This window comes from Impatiens glandulifera, chromosome 7, assembly GCF_907164915.1.
Source record: "Impatiens glandulifera chromosome 7, dImpGla2.1, whole genome shotgun sequence".
Classification (NCBI taxonomy): domain Eukaryota; kingdom Viridiplantae; phylum Streptophyta; class Magnoliopsida; order Ericales; family Balsaminaceae; genus Impatiens; species Impatiens glandulifera.
Genome location: NC_061868.1, coordinates 2,146,373 through 2,160,020, shown reverse-complemented (window position 1 = coordinate 2,160,020; position 13,648 = coordinate 2,146,373). Strand labels below are relative to the sequence as shown.

At 28.8% G+C, this 13,648-nt stretch overlaps 2 protein-coding genes across 2 annotated transcripts; both read right to left on the bottom strand.

Annotated features, from left to right (window-relative positions):
- Nucleotides 1-600: 600 nt before the first annotated feature.
- Nucleotides 601-3,030, bottom strand: LOC124945389 (palmitoyl-monogalactosyldiacylglycerol delta-7 desaturase, chloroplastic). The gene is made up of 5 exons (XM_047485816.1): nt 2,474-3,030; nt 2,267-2,407; nt 2,027-2,167; nt 1,060-1,166; nt 601-976 (listed from the first exon to the last, which is right to left on the bottom strand). The coding sequence occupies exons 1-5, from the start codon at nt 2,921-2,923 to the stop codon at nt 763-765; spliced, it is 1,053 nt and encodes a 350-aa protein (XP_047341772.1). The 5' UTR covers nt 2,924-3,030; the 3' UTR covers nt 601-762.
- Nucleotides 3,031-6,585: 3,555 nt separating this feature from the next.
- LOC124945723 (phosphatidylcholine:diacylglycerol cholinephosphotransferase 1-like) lies at nt 6,586-7,959 on the bottom strand. The gene is made up of 3 exons (XM_047486210.1): nt 7,562-7,959; nt 7,326-7,463; nt 6,586-7,032 (listed from the first exon to the last, which is right to left on the bottom strand). Exons 1-3 carry the CDS (start codon nt 7,907-7,909, stop codon nt 6,715-6,717), a joined length of 804 nt encoding a protein of 267 aa, XP_047342166.1. The 5' UTR covers nt 7,910-7,959; the 3' UTR covers nt 6,586-6,714.
- Between the last annotated feature and the right edge of the window lie 5,689 nt (nt 7,960-13,648).

Below are 13,648 nucleotides of genomic sequence, written 5' to 3'. Positions count from 1 at the left end.
TTTTTAGAAAATAGTAATGTTCGGGAGATTTTTGTCTCAAACATGGCCATGTTCGAGAGTTTTATGTCCCAAACATGACCATGTTTGGAAATTTTTTATCCTGAACACACGGGAATGTTCGAGAGATTTTTGTCCTAAATATGGCCATTCATAGGAGAGATAATTTTTTTTTATAGGAAAAATGACAATGTTCGAAAGATATTTTTAAAATTTATATCTCTTGCAAAAGTGACAGATCACGTCAGATTCGTGATCTTGTTTTCATTTCTAATTTCGTTGCCCTATCCAAGCTCAATAGTTAAATAGAGAATCAATTAAATAAATGATTAAAAAATTTAAAATTGATTTCTAACTATTAAAAAAAAACTAGATGGGTAAGACTTTTTTTAAAAGAGTATAAAAGATAATTATAAAATTTGCTAAATATATATATTTCTTATATAAAAGTGATAACTTATTTTTATGTTTGTACCTAAATTTACTTTATTTATATAATTATAAATTTTTAAATCGTACAAAGAATTAAAGTTAATTGAACCCATTAACTTTATTATATATGTATATATATACAAATATATTTCACATTAGCTTTCTGTTATATAGAAATATAAAGGGTTCAAACAAAAACAACAGCTTAATTTTTTGAAAAGTTTATAAGAAAAAAAATAGTTAAGAAATTGATTATAATTTGATCATTAACTTCAATATTTCAACTATTTAACCAATTGTTTCGTCTAGAATAACCGATAAGTGCCACCAATTTCAATCGACAATCTTTATATCTTCAAACTTCATTAACTTCATTTGGGACTCATTCGGCGTCTTAACATCGGCCGCAAGTCCAATTTCTTGGAGAAATCTAATCATGTACCAAGTCATATCTATTTGCCACCATTCAAGGCCATGTCGAGCCGAGTATTCAAATGCATGGTGATTGTTGTGCCAACCCTCGCCAAATGCAAGCAAAGCCACCCACCTAATCCATACAAATGAATATATATGGAATTAGTCAAAGAAAACGCAAATTTTATTTTTTCGAATATGGCACAAGCGATTCACCAGTTATTACGAGACAAATCCCCGGTTTTCCAGACCTGTTTTCCCCATACATGGCAGGCAGAGTTCACAAGCCAAGTAATATGGTATACCCATACAACCCTAACACCCTGCAATTTTGAAACTCTATTTATAGAAGCTACAACACAAATGGTTGTTTTACCAATTTTTTTGTTATATAAAATACATTTTTTTAATATAAAAAATAGAATTATAACAAGAAGTACAACTCTATATCACCAAAAATCTGATTTTTTTTTGTCAATTCACATAAAGAAAAATATGCTGATTTAATTAAGTTACTAAAAACAAAGTTATACTAAAAATGGAAGTTGTTTCACCCACTATACAAAATTATTGATTAAAATCTTAAAACATGTTTGCATTATTAGTTATAACTTTTTTACAAGCATTACCAAAATAAACCACTTTTCAAGTCAAATTTGTTGTTTTTTTTGTTTGATAAAACCTTAAAAAAAATTTCTTTTCGATTTTTGTAATTTTTATTTAAATCTTGTTGGATTAAAAGTGGGTTATTTAATATATTTTTTTTATATGTATTATTAAAATTTAATAACTTAAAATCATAATATTGTAGTTGATGAATTAATTAATAGGACAAAGATGATAGTTGTGGCAATTTTATTTTATTTTTAACTCTTTTAAAATATTGTTTATTAAAAACATAGTTTATTTAGTTATTTATTTGGGTTAATTTATTAAAAATATGTTTAATATATAAGAAATTTAAAATAGTGAAGATCCATTTGTTAAATACAAGCATTAATAAATAAAAAATATTTTTATATTTGATTAATAATTGAATAGAAAGATGATTAATTTTAACTTAAAATCCATTACATTATTTTTATAAAATTTAAATTTTAAATAAACAAAAATATGAATCTAATTCCATTATAATTTCAAATAAACTGAAATGGGTAAAGATCTAATTAGAGAATAAACTCACCATTCCCCACACAATGAAAGGAAATCCTCCAAGAACATACAACAATACTGCCAAGGCCAATGGATGCAAAACATAAGTCCTTTTTAAAAACCTGTAAAAACCCTGTTTCTCTAAATCTGAAACATTGTTCACTTCTCCACACTGCATTTCAAAATCATCAATAACAAAACATAAGGTCGAGAACCAACTAACTCAATTGTCAAGAATAGGTGCATAATAATAACAAAAGAGAATAAATACCCTTTTAGCAATAAAATCAGTATCAAATAGCCAACTCATATGACTAAACCAAAACCCTTCAATTGGACTATGTGGGTCTCTTTCAGAATCACAAAATTGATGATGGTATCTATGTGTACTAACCCAATCAATTGGATTCCCCTGCAACAAACCCATATCATTAAAATAACTAAATTCTATGTATGGACTAAACTTGTTTCCTTATACCTGAAGAGCTAGAACACCACAATATGCACAAAAGTATTCAAGCCATTTGGGAAGCTTAAAGCTTCTATGAGATAGATTCCTATGAAAAGACAGAGTAATACCCAGAAGACCAGTTACAAAATACAAACCAACAGCCAAAAAGAAACCGGTTTGATTAAAGGTGAAGGGTGCAAAAAGACAGAGTAAATGCATAACCACCACCACCCCAATAGTGGCCATGTCTAAAGAACTCCATTTTCTCCCCCAATACACATTTCTCCGGCGACTAACCACTACGTCCGACAGCAAAATCCGGTCGCCACCGGCTGTGGCAGCTGTACATACAAAAACCCTTTTCGAAAAACCAACCTTTATTACTCTGTTTCTAATAATACATTCATGGGTGAATGGAAGGAGAGAAGAGGTAAAGGGTGAGATACTTCTATATGGCGATAGTGATAGAAGTGCCATATATAATATACTCTGTTATTAGAAGGTATGGACGGCGATTATTGCAGAAATAGGTGAGGAAGGAAGTTCAAATCGCGGCAGGCAGAGGAGATACGGTGGGCCATACAAAAAGAAAGAGGATAGGAAGATTATGATCATTATTAGAAGCTGTGATTTTTGGGAGTTTATGAAATTCAATATAATTTCACACTTGTTTTGCATAAATATTTTTTTTATATATTAAAACATAGGCTTCGTTCTCTTTTAATTTTTTAAAAAATTTATTGAAAATCAATTTTTTAATCCATTACTTCTCAACAATCACGTTACTTATTTTATTAACCAAAATACAAAAATATTCTTTATTTTAAATTATTATTTTTTATTTTATTCTTATATATCAATACCCTTTAAATATTTTTATTAAAAATAATCATTATTTTCTCAAAATTATTACAAATCATTACTTTTTTTCTTCAATAATTTTTTTCAAAAACCCCAATATGAACTTAGAATCAGGGCGGAGCCAGGATGAAAAATTACCTAGGGCTGACTCCAACTTGCATCTCAGATTTAACTTTCTATGTTCCGTTTTTTTTTCAATAAAATTTCCACGATTATTAGAAGATGGAAACTCGTCATGCCCTCTCAATGCACACGCTTGCAAAGTGAGCCACCGAGTGATTTCAATAGTTGCTGTAAACCGTAATCTGTTATTTTGTTTTTCATCTGAAGACTGTGCATTTAGTATTTTGTCAATATGACAAGGATATTCATTAGATTATCAAGATATTCAACTGCCCTATTATGTGGTGAAATATTATATCCTATATACATAACAAAAGAGCATTTATCCTCATCATTAACTCACTTTCAATATTTGAATCTATCTATTGTAAATGTAGGCTTTTGGGGTTGCTTATGTTAAAACAAGAAACATGGGAAACAAAAAGCAGCATCTTTCAAAGGAGAGTATTCTAACCAAGTAAATAAAAAGCAGCATCTTAAACCAATGACTTTGGAACCGTCGATTTTGATTTTCAAATTTGGTCGGCGGGTACTCATCCTTAATAGGTTGATATGACCCCATCTTGATATAAGCTCGTCTAATTTCATCCCTTTGATTAAAAGGATATTTCCATATCGGAATACGTAATGTTGGATCAAGTTTAAGAGAACTTACATCAACATCAATTTTAGGAGATTTGTTAAGTTCTTGAGTAGGGATATCAAATTCTTTATTTTAACTTGTTTATTAATATTAATTTATATTTTCTTATAAATTTTTGAAATAGTTTAAAATTAAAAAATATAAAACACTATTATTATTATTATTTTAATTTTTATATTTTACTCTTATAAATAATTTGTATTATTAATTATATTGAAATAAATAAAAAATAATGTATAAATATAATTTTAAAATAAAATATGTTAAAGGTGAGGTCAGGGTTTGATCACCTGTCATATCACATTTCAATAACATAACCAACTGGGCTAAGAATTACATGTGAAACAAATATATAAAAATTTTCTTTTAGGATTTTAATTTAGGTGGGGCTGGAGTCCACCCTAGCCCATGGGTGGCTCCGCCACTGCTTAGAATATTGGGTGGGTTATGATTTGGTTTATTTCAATAACTCAGATAAAAAAAATTATTTTAATCACTCTTTTTATTATAATATTATTTAATTTATTAATTAAAATATTTTATATTTTTAATTATTATATTTTATTTTATTTTATTATTATATATTGAATCTCAACCAAATTTAAAAACAAAAATAAAATTATACACCTCTTCAGATTTAACACTCATATATTTTTTTTTAAATAAAAAATTGATTGATGAAAATATAATTTATTTAAATTTTTTATTATTATAATGTTATTTTTTATTATTTTATTAAGATAAATAATAATATTTTAATCGATTAAATAAGTGATTTAATGGTTAGTAGGCTAATAATGTAATAGGGAGAATATATATATATATATATTACTATTTTGTGTTTGAAACTTGTGAAGTTTCCAAATAAGAAGCTTGAACATTAAAATTGAGATATGTTAAGACTCTAAATTGTTTTTTTTTTTTTTTTAATTTTAGTTATATGAGATTTTAGATTAATGTAAAAAAGACATGACAAAGAATTTACAAATATAAAGTTTTCTGTTCGAAATAAATAAATAGACTTTTAGTCCTTTGACAAAATAAATAAATTGAACATGACTAAAACTAAAAACTAGAAGACTTAAATAACACATTTTAAATAATATATTATTGACTTTAGACATATTGATTCACAAATCAATATGAAACTATGGTCCATCATCATCACATGTAAAAATATAAAATTTCAAAGAAGTTTTTATCAATTAAGATTCAATAACTCTAAAATTTATCATGAAATGTAAAGATTCCTAATTATTGTTAGATCTTATTTAAAATTTTGTATATGAGCTATATTAATAATTAAAAAAACTATTATTTTCAATAAATTTATGGAATTTAGTTGAAACAATTCTAAAAAAATTATAATGTTAACCACAATTTAAAATTCAATCATTTTTACAACTCACTAGTTGACGGGTTAAATTTGAAAGAATATTTTATCAATATTAGGTTTCTAATTAGAAGAAATAATATAAATTTTAGTTGTCTCAAAATCATTTACATTTAAGTGAAACAAACATCGAATAAAATGTGGAATTTAACATAATTATACAATTATTTTCGTTAATTACAAAATTAAACAAAATTAAATATTTATTGCACTAACATAATATTTTATTGCGTTGAATTAAAGATTTATTTGTCGTTTTTATATTAAAAATATTCTTACTTTAACTCATATTACACTAAAATATATTTCGGATATAAGTGTTTCATAACCATTTTCAACCTAACCCCTTATTGTGAGATATATTTTCTTGTTCAACTAACCGTAATTCAATTATTATTTAATTATTTTTTAAAAAAGTTAACAATTTTGAGTTTAAATCTTGGTAGATTTATTTTATTTATATGGTCCATTAATTGCCTATTAAATAATTCTTTTGGTACAAGTTTATTTGTTAGGTAAAACCATGCAACACTTGCCCAATAAATTAGTCTCAAATGTTTGTTTTTTCTTTTTTTACTTTGACAAAAAAGCAAAAACAAACCCTCTTTTGACATTTGACTATACAATATGTCAAATTAATTGGCTCAATTTAAATATCTCAATTATATTTTTTTTTATAGTTTAGAGGGTGGTTACATTTAAATTATCTTTTTTTAAATTATATTTTTCGATAATTAATTAGGTTGGTATATAGGCCTATAAATAAAATTAATAAATATATAATATCATCACTTTATTTATTTATTTTTCATATTTAATGTTAAAAAATTATTTATTTATAATAATTTAATTTTTAATATATTATAAAAAGTATAATTTTATCATAATGTTTTGTTTAAAACAAGATAAGTTAATTCCCTACCTCATTGTCATTATACTCAATTTCAATATAAAAAAAGAAAAAAAGTTGTGTAAAAGAACGTACAAAAGATTTTGAAATTGTTTTATTAACGCATTGTTTTATTAACTCAGTTAAAAATTCGAGTTAATTTTATATTTTTTATACTTTAAATGAAATGAAGTGAAGTAAGAATGAATTTAAAGTGTGAATAAATTTCGTGATGCAAATGTCTTCAATTTTGTATAAATTTCTAAACAAAAACATTTCTAATAAAATGTTCTAAAACATAAACAGTACTCTTATACATTAAATTATTAGAAAACAGAGACACTGTCTAAAAAAACCACTCAATCTAGTATTTCTTTCACACATTTCTTTGAAGTTGTGTTAAGCACTTGTTTTCTATCCAAGTAAGTTCCAGCCAAGGAGTCGAAGAGAATTCCCGCACCAATCCCAGCAGCCAAATCGATTGTGTAATGTCCCCGACTGGCGAGCAACCTCACAAATTGTAACACATTCAGAACGTCGAAAATACAAGCCATCTTTTTCCTCTGCAATCTTCTCATGTCGATAGATGCTATGATCGAAGCAGCGACGTGACCCGAATAAAATAAGAAAAACGATAAATTCCCCACCGGAAAGTCCACTCCTGACCCTAAAAATTCCTGTAGGTACAATTTTAAAAGGAAATAAATTTGATCAATCAATATTGAAATTTTGTGTGACATTTGTATTTATGAGCCCCCAAAGTAGTTTCTTTTATGGGACCCTTTCTCTTAAGGGTAACTAATTAAGAATAGCATCATATTATCTAAGTTCATATGGATCTCATCATGTTCAAATATTATCATATTATCTAAATGTGACATATATATCATGTGTTTAGTTTTATTGAGAACAATGAATAAACAATTGCAGAATCCCAGTTTTGTCATTTTAAGTTAGAGAGATAGAGAACCTGAGGCAAAGGCAGTTGAGTAGAATAACCAAGAATTCCTCTGCAAGTGAACATGAACAGAGCAGCTATAGTAGATCTTGGCCGACCTTCAAGAACCCATGTCCCAATTATGTACGATGTTTGCATCCCCACAAAAACCTACGGCAAAAACATAAACATAAAAAAAAAAACTTAATCTTGACCGATGGATCTTTGCATCTGCATGTAGATTACTTGAGTTCAATTAACTATCATACAGTGTTAAGTCCGGCGAGGAAGTTATTGAGATCAAGATCGGCGGCGAGAATCCGGTGAAGGTGAGCGGTGACAACAAATCCGATATCGAACGGCGGCGATGAAGGGGAGATCATGTTAAGGGTATACTCTGTCCACATGAAGAAGAACAAGGCAAGAACGAATGCGCAGGGGATCTTGTGATCTTTCACTACAGCCAATATTTCTTCTGTTCCCCATTTCGTGAACGCTGCGTTTGCCCAAATCGCGTGATCTGGGTTCTGGACATTGGGAATTTTCTGATGCGATTTAACATTCTTGTTCTTGTTCTTGACGGTTATGATCATCGGAGGTGAACGTTCGCCGGCCATGGTGTGGTGTTGAGAATTATGTAATTTGATTTGATGAAGAAGAAGAAGAAGAATCATGAAAATGGTGTGACTTTCTAACTACCCGTATTTATATGTTTTTAAGACAGAAACACGATGGACGGAGATAACAATGTAGACATAATAATAATGTCTCTTTTGGAATACACTTGTCTAAGTTTGTTTGATATGTGGATTATCAATCTATGACCCACGTCTCCTTCTTAGATGACCTTGGTTAAAGAACCCATTTGTAATAATTTAGGGTATTTTGTATTTTTTTCATCAATATTGTTAAAAAAAATTAAATTTAATACCTAAAATGCTGGTTTGTTAATCTTGCGAATTAAGCATATAACTCTAAACATTTTTAACTAACTAACCAGACGATCGAAACTTATCGATGAGTTCGTCTACTAGAACACGGGACCTTAGGAAGGATGAAGATATCCAACTCTTATAATATGTAGAATTATTTAAATAATCTGAATCGATGATGATTTTGATGAAATATTTTTTTTTTTATAAAAATATTTTAAAATTTATTGATATATATAAATAAAATAAAATCATAATAATTTTAAATAAAATTTATTTTAATATTTTAATTAATGAATTTAGTAATTTTGATAGATAATTAAGAAAATAAAATAATATTTTATTATTATTTAAATAACCCAAAACCAAATCAGGCCTTATTTAATAGTAGAGGAGGATGTGTACTCACATGAGTTTATTGTCTAAATTAAGTTATCTTACAAAACATTATTTTTGTTATTATTTTTAAATAACACAATTTCCTATAGTCACGAAATTCTGATTGGCCTTTTAATATGAGATAAAAAAATGTTTTAAAAATATTTATATACACTTGTTAGTTTAAATATATTGTTTTTTTTTATAAGATTGATAATAATGCAATTTGAAAATATTAATTTTTAAATTAGAGTTTATTCTAAGCTAACTCTTATAGTATAATTCACTCTAACCTAAGACATTTTTAAATTTAAATTAAACATAAACATTTATCTTTTATACAATATTCAAACTATGTTATCACGAATTCATTGTTAAGGGCATTGATTCGTACATGGATTAACCTCTTGATTTGATTAGTTCTTGTAATAGTCAAAAACATTGTTATTTAAAATATCATTTTCAAACAATAAATATTAAGGTTTGACCTAAATGCAATTAAAAAAAGAAAACATTAGTTGGAGAAGTAGTAATAAATAATGTAGGTAGCAAGATTGGCATTGAATGTTGGCACATGTAGCTAATAACAATTAATGTAGTTGAAACTATTTAAATGGTGACTGACCAATCACACGCCATATATTAGCTTGTCTTACGCCACAAAAATAGGTGACCCAACACCTCATTTATAGCATTTTTTTTTATAACTAATCATTAATTAATCCATATGTCAAACAAAATCCCAACAACTAATTGTTTACAAAGCTAAGGCACATACTGAGTTGTTAAGACTTTAGAGAATAAATATCACAAGTTTGATTCACTTATAATGTCTATTAGTTGTGAAAGTCGATGTTAACATCATCTTAAAAAAAAAATGTCCAAAATGGATTGACATGTTTTTATATCACTCTTACTTTATAAAAAATTTCAAATTTACTTATAATTAAAATTATTATATTTATGTATAAAAGTTATACTTATGTATAAAGTAAAATTATTATATTTAAAAATAAAATAAAAACGTTACTTAATAAGTTATCGAACTAATAAGTACTCGAGAATAACAATTAACTTCCCGACGAACTCTATCGACTTTTTAGAATGAATCTCAGAAAAGCATCATTATAATAACATTATGATTGATACGCATCAGACGACTACGATCAGTGAAAGTTCGACGATTTCTCTCAAACTAGATAATCTACCAAAAAATAATTGGAATGATAACCCAATTATGTAGGCCTGTCATACTAGACGCATCAACTCAAATTTTCAAACAACTACCCAAAGACTCGAACATCACTCAATGAATCCCAGTGATACTCCACAAAAGACTATATATACTAGTCACTTCTCAACAATACAAAAGTAAGTGAGTTGCTGATTCAACCTTCTCGTAACACATACGACTAACCATAATATAACATTTTTTATGCACATATCATCCGTAAGAATTCAACCGCGAATAATGCTCCATCCAAAGACCGAGATCTTGGATGGAATCTTTGACTCTCAAAGTTTCTCCTAATAAAAATGATATGAACTCAATTTGGCGAACAACTTGTAGCAATTCCCTACATGAAAACTATCAATGTCTTGCCAACGCATAACGTCTTGTTTAGACGGGGACACTTGTTTGAGTCATACCAAAAGTAAAATTCTTTATGAGACAAACTCTCCATAATATTTAATCTCCTTCTATATTTAATTCGCCTAGCGAAATTACTATATTGAGGATCAAACATGTCCTTAACATTGACATTTCTACATATTACAATGGAAGCGATCTTAGTATACGTCATAGCTAAACTTTTGACACTACACCAACTGTCGTCCAAAAATATGATCGAAAAACCATCCCTTACACTGAATCTAGATTGCTCACAAAAACTATTCTACATAGAATAAATTCCCCTCCAAATGCTACACCATACTGGATAATTAGAAATTTGTGTGAACCAACTAGGCTAATCGTAATCATAATTATATTTGTTCATCGATGCCCAAAGACTATTTGGTTCCGTTGTAAATCTATAGCACCATTTTGATAGAAGAGCCTTATTAAAGGAAATAAGATTTCGAATATCCAAACTTCCTTGATCTTTAAAACATTTAACCTTAGTCAAATTAACTAAATGATAAAACGATAAGTTAGAGGATCCCCATAAAAATTTACACATTATTCTTTTCAATTTCACCGCCACATTCTTGGGAAGAATGAATAACGACATCATATATGTGGACATATATGACAACACACTCTTAATGAGGATTAACTGACCCCCTTTCGAGATTATTTTACTTTTCCATCTAAACACTTTATATTCCATTTTAGTGATAATCGAGTCCTAAAAGACATTATATCGTAATTTAGCAAGATCACAATTTTAACCCCAATACATTTACCAACATCATCCTTTTTCTACTCGAAACAAAATCTGAGAAAAAGATGTATGACTTACTAAGATTCACTTGAAGACCGAAACATGCAATGAATACCCATAAAATTCCTATAACATGAACCATGTAGAGCGTGTCATCAACGAAAAACAAATGTAATATAGAAAAATGATATCTTTTCGACCCATAACTCACTCCACGAATGAGTCTTAAGTTTTCTATGAACGATATAATTTTTTAGAGAGCTTCCATAAAAATAAAGAACAAGAAAGGAGAGAGTGAATCACCTTGTTTAATCCCTCGAGAACTCTCAAAAAATCCCTAAGAACTACCATTCACAATGACATAAAACTTAGCCTTCGAGATACAAAATCTAATCCACCCAATCCATTTCGCACCCATTCCCATTCTTCCTATTATATCAAGCAAAACTCCCAATTGACGTGATCATAAGTTTTTTCGATGTTTAATTTACAAAAGCACATTTGTCACCTCTTGAGTTATCAAAGTCAATGCACTCATTGACTATTAATACAACATCATAAATTTGACGACATTTGATGAACTCCATCTAATTACTAGATATGACCGTCTTCAATACCTTTCTCAATTTGTTGGCTAAACATTTGCGACAATCTTATAGAAAGACGAAACGAGACTATTAAAGATAAAGTTCTTTACATATATAGTCCTTAGAGCTTTACAAATAAGACATATCAAAATAGAGTTCCAATTCTTATCAAATGATGAAAAACGATAAAATGATCAATTGCTTCCATAATTCTCATCTTAAGAAAAGTCCACGTTTTCTTAAAAAAGACCATAATAAACCCATTGCATCCCGATGCTTTATCATTTCTACATCCCTTAATGGCCTCCTCAACCTATTCCAAGGAAAATTGAGCCTCCAACATATCTTTTTGTGCTAAAATAATTGAATAAAAAATAAGACCATTCAATTTAGGCCTAACCTTAAATGAATCCTTAAACAAACTCTTATAAAATTTGACAATACTCGTAGAAATTTTTGGTTCACTATCATGAACTTCCCACTCGATCGAGATCAAATTAATCACATTATTCCTTGCTTGTGTGTTAGAGATCCCATGAAAAAATTTGGTGTTTCTATCTCCGAATACTAACCATCTAACTCTATTTCGCTGGTGTGCCCCAATTTCTTCCTCCTTACACATATCGAGCAACTTACTAACAATGTGAATCCAAGAACTAACCTCCTCGGCGGAGAGTTCACGAATCTCCTCAGCCCCATCAATGACATTAATTTTATTACACAAGTCATTTATTTTAGCACAAAATAAAGTACGATCCCCCACGAACCAACTTTTAAGAAGCTTACGCAGATTCTTTAAGTTCACAAAGAGTTTACTCGACGGAGAACCAACTGAAGTCTGACTCACCCACCATAATTGCACACGGTATAAAATCATTTTTGATCAACTATTTATTTTCGAATCTATATGGTCGACATGTTCTTTCCATCATATGGCGTTCCAAATAATCGGTCGATGATCTGAACAACTCCATGAAAGAACCTTTTGAAATATAGCAGAAAACCCTCAAAAATTAGATTTGCTAATTAGAAGTCTGTCGATACGAGAATGAAATTGACCCCATTGCCATTACCTCTTCTAAAGGTGAATTTACATCCTTCCAAAGGCAAGTCGATAAGTTTAAGATCTTCAATTGTCTCTAAGAACTTGTGCATTAGGCTACTAAGCCTACTGGCTCCTTTCCTTTCAAGCGGGGCTCTAACTTCGTTCATGTCATCCACAAAAACAATTGGTAAGTCCTAAAGACTCACCACGTTTTTCATTTCTTTAAAAAACTTTGTTTTAAATTGTGATAGAACGGTCCATAGACCGTAGAAATTACCCATAAAAAATTATCATATCGATTTCTTAATTAAATAAAATATATTTTCTCACACATATCTTCATTCTATACCACAAGAATTTCACCCGATGCCCCTATAGAATCAAGAGCCTCTCAACCACACAACCGCCAATTACATAGATCCTTAACGATTCATCTTCCAAATTTTAGTCTCACTAAAAAAGTATATATCATGATTCATAACCAATGGTTCCCATTATTGACTTAATGATATCTCTTTTCACACCATCATTTAACCCATAAACGTTCCAAACAATATTTTTTCCAATCATTTATAAAAATTTAATAAGAATAACCCTTTCTCGGCTTCGAGACACGCTTTCATATTTGCATATAACCCTACGGTAGGTCATTTAACTTCTTCAGCTAACAATGTTGGTAGTTTTTCGATAAAGAATTACTTGGCTGAAAAATATATGGTAATGGTGGAATCTCGTGCACAATGGGCCGCACTTCATTCTCTAATTCAAGTACCTCCTTTATGGAGGATTTATTTTCATCCATCATCATATTATGTGTCGATAATTCTAGTTGAATATTCTCGTTGACATCATAATCTGGCTCAGAAATCACCGATTCCTCATTAGACATATCATGAATGAAAATTGGTGATTAAAGAATATTAATCTCAGGATAAAGAGATCTGATTGACCTGAATTATATATTTTACATGTGACTAGAACTTATTTTCTACCTCGTCAATATTTTCTTTCTCAGACAACAAATCTG

Bases quoted from the DNA above. Each gene is read 5' to 3' on its own strand.
- LOC124945389 (XM_047485816.1), bottom strand. From the start codon at position 2,923: ATGGCACTTCTATCACTATCGCCATATAGAAGTATCTCACCCTTTACC. The intron at 2,168-2,266 runs GTATTTATTCTC...TTTGAAATGCAG, and splicing joins CTGATTTTATTGCTAAAAGG to TGTGGAGAAGTGAACAATGT. The intron at 1,167-2,026 runs GTGAGTTTATTC...TCAAAATTGCAG, and splicing joins CTTTCATTGTGTGGGGAATG to GGTGTTAGGGTTGTATGGGT.
- LOC124945723 (XM_047486210.1), bottom strand. From the start codon at position 7,909: ATGGCCGGCGAACGTTCACCTCCGATGATCATAACCGTCAAGAACAAG. The intron at 7,464-7,561 runs GTATGATAGTTA...TTTTTGCCGTAG, and splicing joins TCCTCGCCGGACTTAACACT to GTTTTTGTGGGGATGCAAAC. The intron at 7,033-7,325 runs GTTCTCTATCTC...TTGTACCTACAG, and splicing joins CTCAACTGCCTTTGCCTCAG to GAATTTTTAGGGTCAGGAGT.